Source organism: Phocoena sinus, chromosome 2 (assembly GCF_008692025.1).
Source record: "Phocoena sinus isolate mPhoSin1 chromosome 2, mPhoSin1.pri, whole genome shotgun sequence".
NCBI lineage: Eukaryota > Metazoa > Chordata > Mammalia > Artiodactyla > Phocoenidae > Phocoena > Phocoena sinus.
Window position 1 is genome coordinate 895,020 of NC_045764.1, and position 14,941 is coordinate 909,960.

At 41.5% G+C, this 14,941-nt stretch overlaps 1 protein-coding gene across 9 annotated transcripts in view; it reads right to left on the reverse strand.

The window, feature by feature from the left end:
* MPP7 (membrane palmitoylated protein 7) overlaps positions 1–14,941 on the reverse strand; it is a 280,676-nt gene that overhangs the window by 195,424 nt on the left and 70,311 nt on the right. For 8 of the 9 annotated variants that reach the window (XM_032618449.1, XM_032618459.1, XM_032618434.1 and 5 more), the window contains one exon: positions 7,125–7,323. In XM_032618449.1, coding sequence (XP_032474340.1) covers positions 7,125–7,161 — 37 coding nt within the window. In that variant the 5' untranslated portion in view covers positions 7,162–7,323. Of the gene's footprint in view, positions 1–7,124; positions 7,324–14,941 lie in introns of those variants that run through there. The other variant, XM_032618473.1, reaches the window with a different exon arrangement.

Consider the following 14,941-nt stretch of genomic DNA (forward strand, 5'->3'; position numbering starts at 1 on the left):
AAAATGCCAGTTAGCTTAACATTCAAAAATCAGTGATATTTGCTATATTGAGATGTACAGGAAACAAATCATATGATTACAATGAACAAATAAAATGCACTCGACAAAATTCAATGGCTAGTGGTTTTTAAAAAGTTTTCTGCAAACTAAGAATAAAAGGAAACTAACTTCCTTAATCTAATAAAGGGCATATATGAAAAAAAACCCAGAGCGAGCATGACAACGAAGAAATGCTGGAGCAACTCCTGTTGAGATCTAGAACTAAAAACAAGGATGCTGAGTCACAATGACAGTCAACACTGCAATCAAGGTCCCATATGGCAGCTCTGCCTGCAGGGGAGAAAGGACAGTCTTTACAACGTCACGGTGGGACAGCTGGACATCCACGTGGGAAAAGTTAATCTGTAGCCTACTTCACACCTTACACAAAAATCTATCCTAGAGTACTAAAATCAAAATGTAAAAGGAAAAATGAGTAAGTTCCTGGCCATAGGCTAAGGAATAGTTCATGAATAAAACAGAGAAATCACTCACCATAAAGGACGTGGTGATGAGCTGCACTGAAACGTGTGACTCCTGCACGTGGACCAGGGCAGGCGGCAAGGAGAATGAGAAGACAGGCCACAGGACAAGAGAAGACGGCCGTCAGCTAGCAAAGCTGACAAAGGACGGAATCCAGGACACAGAAAAATGCCCTACACAGAAGACCAGGCAATTGAAAAATGAGCAGAAGATGTCAATCGGTACCTCACGAAGAGAACATCGAAATGGCCAACGTGCAGATGTGTTCAACCTCATGAACAACCGAGAAGTGCACGTTAAAGCTACCGTGAGCTACCACTACATATGGACCACCATGAACAACAGGTACAGATACGGAGTGACAGGGTCTTTCCCACGTCCTGGAGGAGGAAAGGGGCTGAATGTGGAGTGAATAAATGGGTCATGCCCATGTGATGAAGCCACCATAAAAATCCCAGTACTGTGGTGTTCAGTGAGCTTCTGTGTTGGTGAACACTTCTACACACAGTGGGTGATGGACCCCAACTCCAACAGGGACGGAGTCTCCTGATCTCTGGACCCTTCCAGACCTCACCCTACGTATCTCCTCATCTGTATCCTTTATCCTGTCTTTTATTACACAGTAACCTGACAAGGATGAGTTAGATCTTTCCCTTAGTTCTGTGAGCTGTTCTAGCAAAGGACAGAATGCAAGGAGGCGGCTGTGGGACCCCACTTTGCAGCCATGCTAGACAGAAGCTGTGGGCAACCTGGGGGCCTATTACTTGTAACTGGTATCTGAAGTTGGGGCGTCTTACGGGGACTGAGCCTGTGAGGTCTGCGCGACCACCAGCGTGTGTCAGAACCAAGCTCTGGGACACCCAGCTGGTGTCGCAGAGGACCGCTCGGTGTCAGGGAAACCCACACACCTGGAGTGAGAGCTACTGAGTGTCAGGAGTACTGTCTACACAAGTATCCTGCACTTCTCCTTTGCAGGCTGGACCGCCTTTCTCTTCTCGTAAAGTAAATATTGCAAAATCACCGTCATAGAAATAGGCAATCAAAACGTAGACAGCCAAAAAATAAAAGAAGAAAACCAAGTATAGAGGTACGTCGGGCAGTTCACTAAAATATTACGCTTTTCCCCTGGATTTTGTAAGATTTATTTTATGTATCCACTTTTAAAAATTCGTAATTTGTTATTTTTTCCCTCATGCTAAATAGTCACCACTAACCTAAAAAAAGTTCATGTGGTAAAATTCCATTTATAAAGCTCAACAATGGGCGAAATTAAACCAAAGTGCCTAGGGAGGCTTAAAACATACGTTTTGTGTACACTGTGAGGCAGGATCTTCTTTGCTGTCCGTCGCCATGGCGGCTGGGGAGGCAGCGAGTGGAGGAAGCGCACGGGATGCTCTCAGGGGTTCAGTTTCTTTCCTCAGGTGGTGGCCACATGGATGTTGGCATTATAATCACTCTTAAAACTGTACTATGAAAGTTTTATATGCATTTCTGTATATATATTACATTCCACGTTATATGATATTTGTGAAATTCAGACCTAATGAATTTGTAAAACTAACACAGGTACTATGCAGGGAAAGATCGATTCCATAAGATTAAAAACAGAATGGTACTATCACAGGAACGAAAACAAGATCAACTCTCCAGTTGATAAAAGCTGTGTCCCAAGGAGGGACAGGTAACAGTTTGGACACTACTACACACGCACACTGGGCGGAATAGTTCAGTAGACAGATGGTGCGTGGTGGGTGGTGGTAGCCAGCGGGCATTTACAGACAAGGGAAGGAGGCTAAAATGATCCATGGATTAGAGCTGGAGACACCAGTAAGAACTCATATGTAGATTAATATACTTACAGACGATTGCACATAGAAATGTTCATATACGTGCATATATACATGGGTCAGTACACACACATGTATTTCTTTGCTCTGCCAGATGAGAGGGCCTAAGAGAAAAACCACTGTGCAAACCTACCATCCAGATCTTGGTTTCTAATCCCATTCCCTAATAAAAGGAGCTGGTGGTCCTTTGAGAAATGGCTGATTCTAGACGGGGCACTGCAAGATTAACCTGGAGCATCCCCTCATGCCCAAAGTAAGGAAGCGTTTAAAACACACCCCTGTGGAGAGGGACACGTCAAAGAAACCAACTGAAAAAGCTCCCGGTGGCCCCAAAGCTGGGACAATTTGAACAACAAAATAAGTGAAGTAGAAGTGAATTATGTCCCGAAGTGTCAATAAACATCCAAGAGTCCACACGGATATGAAAAAGGATTGAATAAGTTAATGGGAGAGAAGAGGGAAAGTATTCCAAATAAGTTACAGGGATCCGTCACCCTGAAGGAGAGCAGGACACACCCCCTCCGCATGTGAGAGGCACGCAGACGTCCTTCCCCAGAGCACAGCGGGACAGGGTGGGCAGACAGAGTCACTGTGCAGTGGGGAGGTGGGGCGAACATCACATCAGCCACTTAATCAGCATCAACAGTCATAAGCCAAGTGGACAGCACGTCCCCTTAATATACAATATGACGACAGTGGCACTTTACATCAGACAAATTCCAACAGAGGGAATTCCACTACATATCTGACCAGTACTACTCTCGAAAATGGTCAAGGTCGTCAAACACAAGGAAAGTCTAAGGAAACTGCACAGCCAAGAGGAGCCTAATGAGACGAGGTCAACTAAACATAATGTGAGACCCTGGACCCAAAAAGGATATTAACGGAAACTAAGAAAATCTGAATAAAGTATAGATTTTAGCTAATAATAATGTACCAGTGTTGATTTTCTAATTGAAATGAATGTACCAAACCAAGGTAAGATGTTAATAATCAGGGCAACAATTATAAAGGATACTGGAACTCTCTGTCTTATCTTCATAATCGTTCTCTAACTCTAAAATTACTCTAAAAATAAAATTTAAAAACAAATTTTTTTAAATAAGATCACCAGATCATAATAGCTAAGAAAGAAAACCCAGAACATATGTATACACGAGAGGGGCTAATACACATTTATGGAAAGAGGCTGGGCTATTGAGTGAGTGATTTGGGGACTACTGGCTCTTCACGTGGGAAATATGTTAAGATTTGATTACTGTCTCATTCCACATGCAAACTAGTTGGACTGAAATTCCAAATGTGTAAAATCAAATTTTAAAAATCATTATTATTTTTAGGCCACGCCATGCGGCATGCGGGATCTTAGTTCCCCGACCAGGGATTGAACCTGCGCCCTCTACATTGGGAGCACGGAGTCTCAACCACTGGACCGCCAGGGAAGTCCCCAAATTTTTTTAATTATTAAAAGAAGATCTTAGAGACTATCTTCTCAATCCTACCTTAGGTTGGAAAGACCTTCTTAAGCACAAGGAAAAAAGCATTCACCACACAGAAAATACTGATTTGTCCATATAAAAGTTTTCAACTTCTATTTTAAAAATGATACTATTTAAGGAAGAAAAAAAGGACAAATGACCAGAAGAAATGGTGTTCAACCTAAAATGACCCAACGGGTTAATACACAAAATACAAATAAATAGGGCTTCCCTGGTGGCGCAGAGGTTGAGAGTCCGCCTGCCGATGCAGGGGACACGGGTTCGTGCCCCGGTCCGGGAAGATCCCACATGCCGCGGAGCGGCTGGGCCCGTGAGCCATGGCCGCTGAGCCTGTGCGTCCGGAGCCTGTGCTCCGCAACGGGAGAGGCCACGACAGTGAGAGGTCCTCGTACCGCAAAAAAAAAAAACAAAACCAACAACAAAAAATACAAATAAATACTGAAAATAAATAAGAAAATGATAAACCAATAGAATGGGAAAAGGATAAGAACAAATCACAGAGGAATAATGGCCATTAAACAAAGGGAAATGTGCTCAATGTTGGTAGTAATGCACATTTCACACTTAAGATACCGTATTTTCCCCATCAGATTGGTAAAAATTATAAGGACATAATATTGAAGATTGCCAAGAACATGGGGGAAACGATTCTTAAGGTACTGTCCGTGGATTGTTAAGTGGTTTAACACCTCTGGAGGCCAATTTGACAACATCCATTAAATGTGTACATCTTTTCTCCTAAAATATTACAAAAGGAACAAAACCAGGACTTTCATTAAGGGTAGTCTGGTTCACTACACAATGTAATGTGACACAATGGAAAACTATGCATTAGTTGAAGAGAATCTGGAGTATCTGTGTTTATATATACAGATGTATGCACACACACATATCATAGAAACAGCTCTTCGAGACATTACTTCGTGTAGCAAGAAAGTCACAGAACAATCCATAGAGTATGACAGAATCTGTGATTAAAAGATAAGACAAAACAATACACTTATGTACACACACATTTACTTACAAAGGCAATTAAGTGTTTAATGTACAGAGAATTCTTGCAGGATACTCATCAAACTGAGAAAGAAAAGGAGACTGGGGAAAGAGGAAGAGCGGGTAGGAAGGGTTACTTTCCTTTTTTTATCTGTGTAGTTTTATGTATTACTTATGTAACTAACTGTCTGCTCTCAGAGGAAGAGGAAGTGGTGGAAGTTTACACAGCAAGCACTTCCCCACGTGAGCACCACGCGTGCACTGGGGCCGCTGTGAGTTGCACCCGCTCCCACTGCGTGAGAACCGCCCTTCAGCTACGCTAACGCTGTTCCCCTGGAGACCATCGCTAAGCAACGCTGCTGACAGTAACAATGACCCTTGACTGATCAATGGCATCTGGTCTACAAGGAAGGACAAGGGAACGTGGCATCTGATGGGTGCCCACACCCTGGGGTCCCCCTGAATGCTGTGACTCTTAAAACAATCTCCTCTGCCCAACTCAAACCTTATTGGGACACACTGGTCAAAAACGATCGCAAAGCCGGGACTGAGTCGCACCAGCGTTTTAGATTTGCACCAAGCCGGCCAGCTAGGCGTGCTAGAGTCCTTTTTTTTTTTTTTCTTTTTGCGGTACGCGAGCCTCTCACTGCTGTGGCCTCTGCCGTTGCGGAGCACAGGCTCCGGACGCGCAGGCTCAGCGGCCGTGGCTCACGGGCCCAGCCGCTCCGCGGCATGTGGGATCTTCCCGGACCGGGGCACGAACCCGCGTCCCCTGCATCGGCAGGCGGACCCCCCCAACCACCGCCCCACCGGGGAAGCCCTAGAGTCCTTTTTCCATTCTAAATAGCCTATGGTATTTTTCACGACTGACGCCTAAACCACCACTTTAATCATTCCCCGTGTTAGCTGTAATCAACAATATTTTGCATTCAATTAAACTAAGGCATTTTTTGGTGAACGAACGGCAAGGCAGAAAACTTATTTACTACATAAACTGCAGTAAATTTATGGTTCAAATAAATTTTACCTATAATTTCCCAAACCACGACGGAAACTTAAATCATTCATTTTATATAGTGGAACACAATGTGGGCCTATATAAAAACTGAAAAGAAAAAAAAATTTTGTCCAAAGGAGCTGCTTCCAAGTTCATGTCTTGAGAAGAGAAGATTTTTATGTAATTTAAAAATCAAAATCATTTCCTAAGAAAAACTAATCCTCAGTGTAAATCACAGTAGAAAAACATCGTTCTTGACGGATAAAGACAAGAAAACACTTGCCAAAGTGTAAGTATGGCTCTGCTTGAAACAGCAAAGAACGGTACGGGCAAATCGTGCACGTGACAAGGCCAGGGTCACCTAACACAACACAAAATCGCGTTTGTGATTCAGCTCTTTAAAAACTAGGGTGCCAGTGGCTGTCCAGGACAAGACATATCTCAGCTGGTTACAGAAATGTGACCAACTCAGTGTGGTCAGTGCAACAAAGCCCATCCCTTTAGCCACACTCTGTGCCACCCCCTCTTCTGAGTGGTCTTAAAAATGCAAGCTACAGCTCCCCAACCCCACTCGCATTCTGTTTTCATAATCCTGAGGAGGGTCCAAGAGTCTACATTTTTCTACAGTGCTGATTCCGGGGAACCCCAGAAAAGGGCTTCAAAGGGGCACTGACCACCCCCATCCCACCTTCTAAATCAGGTCAGAAAGAGGGGATTTCACACATGCATGAGTTTTTTTCCCTTTCTTGTAAAGCTTTAAGTATCACTAAGTCTCACAACTGCTAACAATGTGCTTGTTTTAATTGAGTTCTTTAATGACATATCTCAACTTCAGAACAGTTTTCGCCTCCGGACAGAAAGAAAGAAAATAGAAAAATGGGGGGAAAAAATGAGAGGTCTGAGCGACTACAGCCAAAAAAATTCATCGCTATGACTAAAGCAGAGTGACAGGTAATATGAGTACCATGACACTTTCCACACTTTTCTCTATCTTTAAAATACTTAATTTTTTAAAAAAGAAATGTAAATGTACGACATTATTCCAAAATGCAGAACAGCACAAGAGGATTAGCAGGAGCCCTCAGTACCCGAGAAAGCGGTCCCGCCCTCGCCCTCCAGTAACGTTTATCCTGAGGCCATGATGGCCCTCACTTTGGTTTCAGAAAGACAAGCCTGTCTGCAGCCGCTTAAAGCAATGCTGGTTTTCACTGTGAACTGGATGATTTGTAAGGATGGGAGGAAAAGTGCCCCTCACGGGCTCCATACCTGTGTCGCTCCCCGAGCCTGCGGACAGCGCGGGCATGATGCAGGATGCGGGATGCAGGATGTGCGATGCGGGATGCAGGATGCAGGCTGAGCTGGGCCCTGAAGTGCCAACACGCTCCGTTCAAAGGCGGCAGGGATGCCAACCCTGAGGCCTGCAGCCACGCTGTCTACCCAGATCTATGTCTCCTGCAGTCCGTTTCTACAAAGAAAAAGAACACATTAAAAATAGAAGAGGCAAGATTACTAAACAGCAACTTTCTGTAACTAACTCAAAATGCTGATTCCAACACATTATTTAGGGAGATCACAATCTTCACAATTTCTTCTACAGACCACAGACAAATATGAAATGGGAGAGTTTTTTATTTTGACGTGGGATTTCTAATTAAAAACATGAAAGTTCTTCGTGAATGTGTCAAGGTTTCCTTAAAGATTTTTACAGTTGGTTTGAGAACCACTGACTGCATAGATGGAGAACTTGAGGAAGCTTTTGTAAGCCAACGTCATTCTAAAATTCCTCCCTTCTGTTAGAATTCAAAACTGTATTCCTAAAGGTAGAGCAGAGATTCTCTAAATTGTCAACAACTTATAACTAATTGTAATTTTTTTAAGTAACTCATCCTAATACGACAACTGCAAAGTTCTCTAAAGAGATTACAAACAACCTTGAAAGAATACTAGAATTGAAGCAAGATATTATTATAGATTTACAGGACTGCTGGTAATCTACACTAAACCTAACAATCCAAGCTAATATATGAAAATAAATTGTTTTAAGTAAAAACTCAGCTTTGATGTATCTTGGAAAATATCAATTTTTTAAATAACTATTTTAAGTAACGTTTATCCCAAAATAAGCAGTAAAGGCACTATTGTACAGTAACTAAAAGCAAGGGCTCTAGTGTTTGCTCAATCTCTGATCCTGCTAGCTCTGTGATCTTGGAAAAGTTATTTAATCTTATTAAGCCTTAATTTCCTTATATGCAAATGAAGAGAACAACAATTTAGAACTGTTGGATAATCCAATGAACACCCTTCAAACAATGAATGCTAACTATTACGACTGGTTTTTTTTTTTAATTCAGGTAATGAGATTATAAAATGAAAACATAAAAGTAGCAAGATTAAAATTTACATTGGCCTACACCTAGGAGGACGCCATGTGGTTTAAATTTGGACCACGGCTGCCTAATAACGGAAAATACACTGCATTTACATTTTTCAGAAATCAGAAGAACCACACAACGTGTTTAAATTCACTTTTTAATGCATTTTTCCCAGTTCTCTATAAAGCAAGTTCGGTGATTTAAAAGCATATTTTAACATATATTAACAAGAAAAACAGATACTGTAAACATCTGAAAAACTGGCTCACTTCAATCCCTAAAGCCTTGAAATTGCTGATTCATATTACAGAATAAAGAAAATGAGCCTGCCAAATCCCTCATGAAAAAATTCAAACTATAAGATTCTATTAAAGCCTTCTAAATTAGCTTTTTAATTATCAAAGTAAACGTTAGCATAAAAATATTCACCATCAAATAGACTATCTTGGACCAGGCAACCCGGTGCAATGTCTTGAGTTTTGTTTTACATTACAAAGGCTGACGTAGTTAAAATACACATACAAATTCATACAGAGATCCTCTGTGTTAATTAAAAATATGAAGGCAGTTATTTTAAATACCAAGTGAAAATATAAATCACTAAGCTAAAAATAAGACAGAAAAAGGTAAAGCAAGGCTTCATCGGTGCCCGTCTCTGACGCTGTTTTCCCTAATAATTCTAAAAGGCAACTCTGCTTTGCTTTCATAAATTATCCTAACAATCAGGATTAAGATTCAACTACATAAAGTGCTCCTCGACTCAAACGCAAAGAAAATAAAAAACAGACCATACATAATTTAAAAAACGCATTCAATTAGTAAACTTTTGTTCTGCTGCTGAGAAAAAAGGGAAAAACGGTTATAACTTGTAAAGTATATGCACACGTATTTCTACCATTAGGGCATAAGGCATATACGTAGGTATGTAGACAGGTATTTATTATAGTGTGTATGTATGTAATTTAAGCTCTTTATGCCATAAATCATAATTTGTACGGTACAGATTACCTAACTACAGAAATACACATACTATATAATCTATACCATGCAAACTATGACTTTCTTCAAGCCTTAACGAACCTACAATGTTTCAATTTCATAAACCACATACAACATATAAGCCAATTTATGCTCAAAACAAACATCCTATTAATACTAAAACCACCTTACATTTCACATCAAAATGTCCTCCCGAGTTGATACTGCAGCTTTCCACGTATGCCGTACACAAAAGCTTTACACAGTGTTTCTCATCTTTTATTTCACAATAAACACTCAAGGTTAAGTTTCTTCCAAAGTTGTATTATTTAAGAAATATATGCTACAAGATAATTATCTTCTCAGAACATACAAGTATATTAATTTAAAAAAATGGTTTGATAAAATCCCAACCAGGAAAATGGTTAATATTCTGTGGAACGAAGCAGAGTTGCTGGGTTTAACTTTCAAACTGAGCTAAATTTCTGTAGTAATCATGTTCTTTTCTTTGGCTAAACTTATTTAAAATGCTTTGGAATTTGTCAGAATCCAGCCATGATTATTACTGACTGTTGTATGGAATCGATTTACTGCAACACAAAAATACCAGCTGTTACAGTACGTCCTGAGAGGGATTACCGAATATTCTTAAATTGAAGTTCAATCCATCTTTCCATAAAAAAGAGAGCGACCCAAACGCCAGGAACGAAAGTGCAGTGTCAAGTGCACCTGAAGCATTTACGATCCCCAACAGAACCATTACAACCCTACTTTAAAAGGGCTTATTTTTGAAATTTCATTATTCCAGTCATACCGTACTTCTATATATCACACCGTATCAGGTTCTTCTGGCATCCGTCATACGGAAACAGTGAACTATGTGAAGGTCTAGAACCTACAAGGTTCAGTTTCTACCCGCCCTGGGCAACCCTTAGGGCTCCCGGGGCACTCATGACATCTAGTGGTCAACCACAGAAGTGCAAGTGTCTGTAGCAGAAAGTTTTTTGTTTTCCCTAAAAAAAAAGTCTTAATCGCACCCAGTGAAACAACCATCTGCAAAAACTTTTAGTAATGTGTGCGCGCTCACACACACTCTCACACACACACACACACACACACACACACACACACACCACTCCTGTGTATCTCCTCTATCAATACTTCACTTCTGACAGCAGATGTGGTTTTCCACACCCCAGGCAGATCTGTGACACCAGCTGGGTGACCTACAATTAAACTCAGTTCTGACACTGTCCACCTGGAGATAGGGCCAGATACCACAAGGTGAGGGCTCAGCCCCACAAGACTGGCCCCCTTCTGATGTCACCTGCAAACCCAGGTTGTCACCCGAGCTTCTCATCGACTGACTACAATCAGGACTTCCCCCAGCTCCCTCAGGTTCACTGAATTTGCCCGAGGGGCTCACAGAACTCAGGAAAACATTTACTTTTTAGGTTACTGGTTAACTGTAAAAGGAAATGATGAGGGACAGCCAGACAGAAGGGTTGCACAGGGCGAGGTGGAGCCCCCACCCCTTCCCTGGGAGCCGCCTTCCCCCAAATCTCCACGTGTCTGCAGCCTGGAAGTTCTCCAGACCAGAGGCTTCGTCACACAGGCATGGTTGATTAAATCACTGGCCCACTGGTGCCTGAACTCAACCTCCAGACCCTCTCCCCTCCCTGGAGGTTGTGGGGTGGGACTGAAAGCTCCAACCCTCCAATCAAGGTTGGTTGTCCTCGCCACCAGCCCCGTCCATAAGGGCTTCCCAAAAGTCACCTCGTTAACATAAAGGTATGGCTGAAAGTAGTTAGGAAAAACGGAAGACATCTTTGTCACTCTTATCACTTAGGAAATTCCAAGGGTTTTAGAAGCAGAAAGGGTTACACAGAACACCAACTATATATTTATTATATAAATCACAATATTTCACACACACGCACGAGGTTAACACAGATGAATGAGAAATCAGGTACTGGACCTAATTTTCCAAACTCACGCCCTCTCTGTTTGGAAGAGTATTCAAGAATATGAAAACTTTTAATTAACTGTCATCATAAATAAACTAATAATCATAGTAAGATCCCATCATTTCAAGAGACAGTAACTGTGCCCAGTAATCCAACTGTAGATTACTTCATGAGTTACAAATACTCTCAACTTACACTTTCAAAACCCAATAGAGCAGTAACACACACAAAAAGGGTAAACCCTTTTTTAACAAATCTGACATTAAAAAAAAAAACTCTACCTGAAAGATGCATGAGTTGTATTAGCCAATGGAAGCGGCAAATCTTCATAAATTATAATTGTTAGAAAATACTGGAAGCAACGCAGGTAGGTGGCATCAATCTGCTTACAGAAAATGGTATTTACACCTTTTATACCATCAGTTCTCAAAGTTTGGTCTGCAGACACCAGTGGTCTCTGAGATCCTTTCAGAGGCGCCACTGAAGTCAAACTATTTTCATAAAACCATCAAGATGGTATCTGCCTTTTGCAATGTGTGGACATGTGCACCAATGATGAAAAGTACTGGTGGACAAAACCATGGGTACCTTAGCACAAATCAAGACAACAGTACCAAATGGAAACTATTCGTCCTAGTTAATTCTTCACTACCAAGCAGTCTCATTAAAAAAAAAAAAAAAAAAAAAAAAAAAAAAAGACGGAAGGGCATTGACTTTAGAATGTCCTTAATGAAGTAGTAAAATTAATAATAACTGACTCTTGAGGCATTGCTAATGATAAAGCATAAACACTCAAGCAAAAAAATAGGATTTTATAAAACCTGTGTCCACTAGAGGTGGCCCTCGCTTTGCAACGCAGCGTGTTAACCGAAACGCAAGCATCCTGAAACCAGTTCCCGCTCTGCGCAGGTCCACCAGCTTCCCAAAACCCACAGGCTCTTCCAGGATCGGTGGTGATATGAGCAAATGTGATTTTTTTTATATTGTGTCAACCTGTGGATAGTGAACCAATATTTTTGAAAGTATCAATGCATAATATTTTAAAAAATAATGTGTGAATAAAAGATCCAGTCAAAACGCAGGACAGACCAACAGATTTGAAAGTTCCAATATGATACGCCTGTTGATGTATTTTCAGATTCCATACTGCAACACTGAGACTACCACATGTCGAGTTTTGAGGTACAGTTGACCCCCGAACAACAACGGGTTTGATCTGCATGGCTCCACTTACACACAGATTTAACAGGACTACAGGATCCACAGCTGAGTCCATGGATACAGAAGGCCAACTACAAGTTACACGTGGATTTTCCACTTCATGAACAGTTACCACCCCTAATCCTCACATTGTTCAAGGGTCAACTGCAGTAACAAAGAACATCTACAATTACCTGAACAGGTTACTGAAATACTCCTCCCTTCTCCAGCTACAGATCTGTGCAAGACTGGTTTTTCTTCATATCCTTCAACTAAAAGGTAGAGCAACAAATGAAAAGTATACCCATCTGAGAATGTAACTGTCTTCTATCCGGGCAGGCATTACAGGAATTCCCAACTCACCCATGTTTTTGTTTTTTGGAAAACGGTTATTTTTCATAAAAACATGATTTACGCTAACATATAACAAGTTTAATATTGTTCTTTTTAAGTGAATTGAAACGACTTTTTAAAATTTCTCTGTTTTAGTTTCCAATACGGTAAATATCAATATAACACACATAAACAGAACACTTTGGAGCCTTCAATAATTTTTAAGAGTCTAAAATGGTCCAGAGACGTCAAAGTTTGAGAACTGCTGTCTGTGGCCAGAGCAGGCACAAATGTTCTACAAAAGGCAGACAGTAAACATTTTAGGCTTTGTGGTCTCCAGGCTCAACACAGACAATACGCAAATGAGTGGGTGTGACCCTGTTCCCACAGTATTTTATTTCCAGGAAAGAAGAGGGTCAGATTTGCCGACACCATCCTGTACATTATACCCTATCTGCCACTGACTTAAGGGTCCAACAGTAGCATGCTTTCCAGCAACTTCTTTATTGGTAATTCTTTAAATATTCAAAGAAAGTTCAAATTTTTGTCAGTTTTCTATTATGCAGAAATGTATACGGAATTTTAACCTATGCAATTCCTAATCATAAACAAAATCACATTTCAATTTTGTCTATGCCAAGAATCTTAGACTGTCAGACAATAAAAAAAACTGTCTACAATTTCTGTCTACACACTGAAAATAAAAAAATATGCTTACGACTGGCAATGCATTAGGGTACCATATGTACAAAAATATGCTTTATACAACCAAACGCAGAAAGTCCTGGATTTCAAAAAAAGGGGACAATTACAAAAAATTAAAACATCTCACATTTACAAACTCACCAGGGTTCAATTATTATGTAATACAAAGCTTACATATCACAAATGGAAAGGAAAAAACCAAAGCGACAGAAAAGAGGACTCCCACTGAAAGAATCTTATAAACCTTTGAAGACTTAAGAGAGGAAATGAGAGAAACAATGCTTTATAACCCCCAGGTCAGGAGACTCAGGCTTCAAGGCTGCCGGGAAAGTCGCAGGAGCCCCGGGACCCCAGGACTTCACCTGCCGGGAAGGGGCACTGGAACGCCCAGGTGTAAGGAACGACTCACCAGCCGTGACCCCACGCCAGACGACCTGAACCACCGACCGCAAGCAGGGCACCGCAACCCTGTGCCGATTCTCAGACGTCCTCAGGAAACTCAGCGGCCTCTCCAGTGCTGTGCACAGCCCCGGCCCAACGTGAGACCGCTCTTCTGACAACGACCTTTTCTCGCTATATTTCTCTTCTCCCGCCCACTGGACAGTCTTCAAGATTACACTATCAACCATGAACGAACCACTTGTTTGCTGTATTAAATAATTTCTTTCCTCTATTTGATGGGGGCAGGGGAGAACGATAACTTCTGCACTGCATTTTCCTTGCCTAATTCTCAGTTCCAGATCCTCCACAGCACTCCACCAGCATTCCCTGAAGTCCCCTCTACTGAAAAAACCGATCACTTTTGATAATTAAGATACATCGATGTAATTTTGCAGCTCTGTTGGGCTTGCAATCCCCCGCTAGATCTCCTTGAGGTTGGAGCCTGTATCATCATATGTCCTCCAAACTGCATCACAGACCCCCGGTCAGAAGTGCTTCTGTATGTGACCAACTCCAACCTGCCAAGAGCTCTGACCTGACCCTTCAAGGTCAGCGTAACCTCATTATTTTACTTACGGGGAGACGGCGCAGCCTAGTGAAGAGAGCGCAGATTTGGACACAGGACAGACCTCGGATGAGAGCCCAGCCCTGCCTTCCTGACTCCATGGTCTTCGCCAGACGATTTAATGAAATGCGAGTACATGCAACGACGTAAGTAGAACGCCTAACCCATAGGAGTCAATCAACAGGTGACATCTTTTATGAATACTTTTCAACCATATTTTCATCACTCTCTACTTCTCACGTCCTCTAATCTAGCAAACGTTTAAAGGTCCTATAATGAAAAGAATACAGGCTTTGGTGGGAGACAGTCCAGTCTCCTGATTCCACCACTTACTACACACACAATTTACAAGATATGAGACCTTGGGAAACCAAATAAAACAATTAAAAGAAAAAATACACACACACACACACACACACACACACACACACACGTGAGCAACAGATAACACTGAATGCACCCCATTTCCCAGACATTAGGTTAAAAACTCAACGTCTCATTTAATTCTCACAATAATCTCAT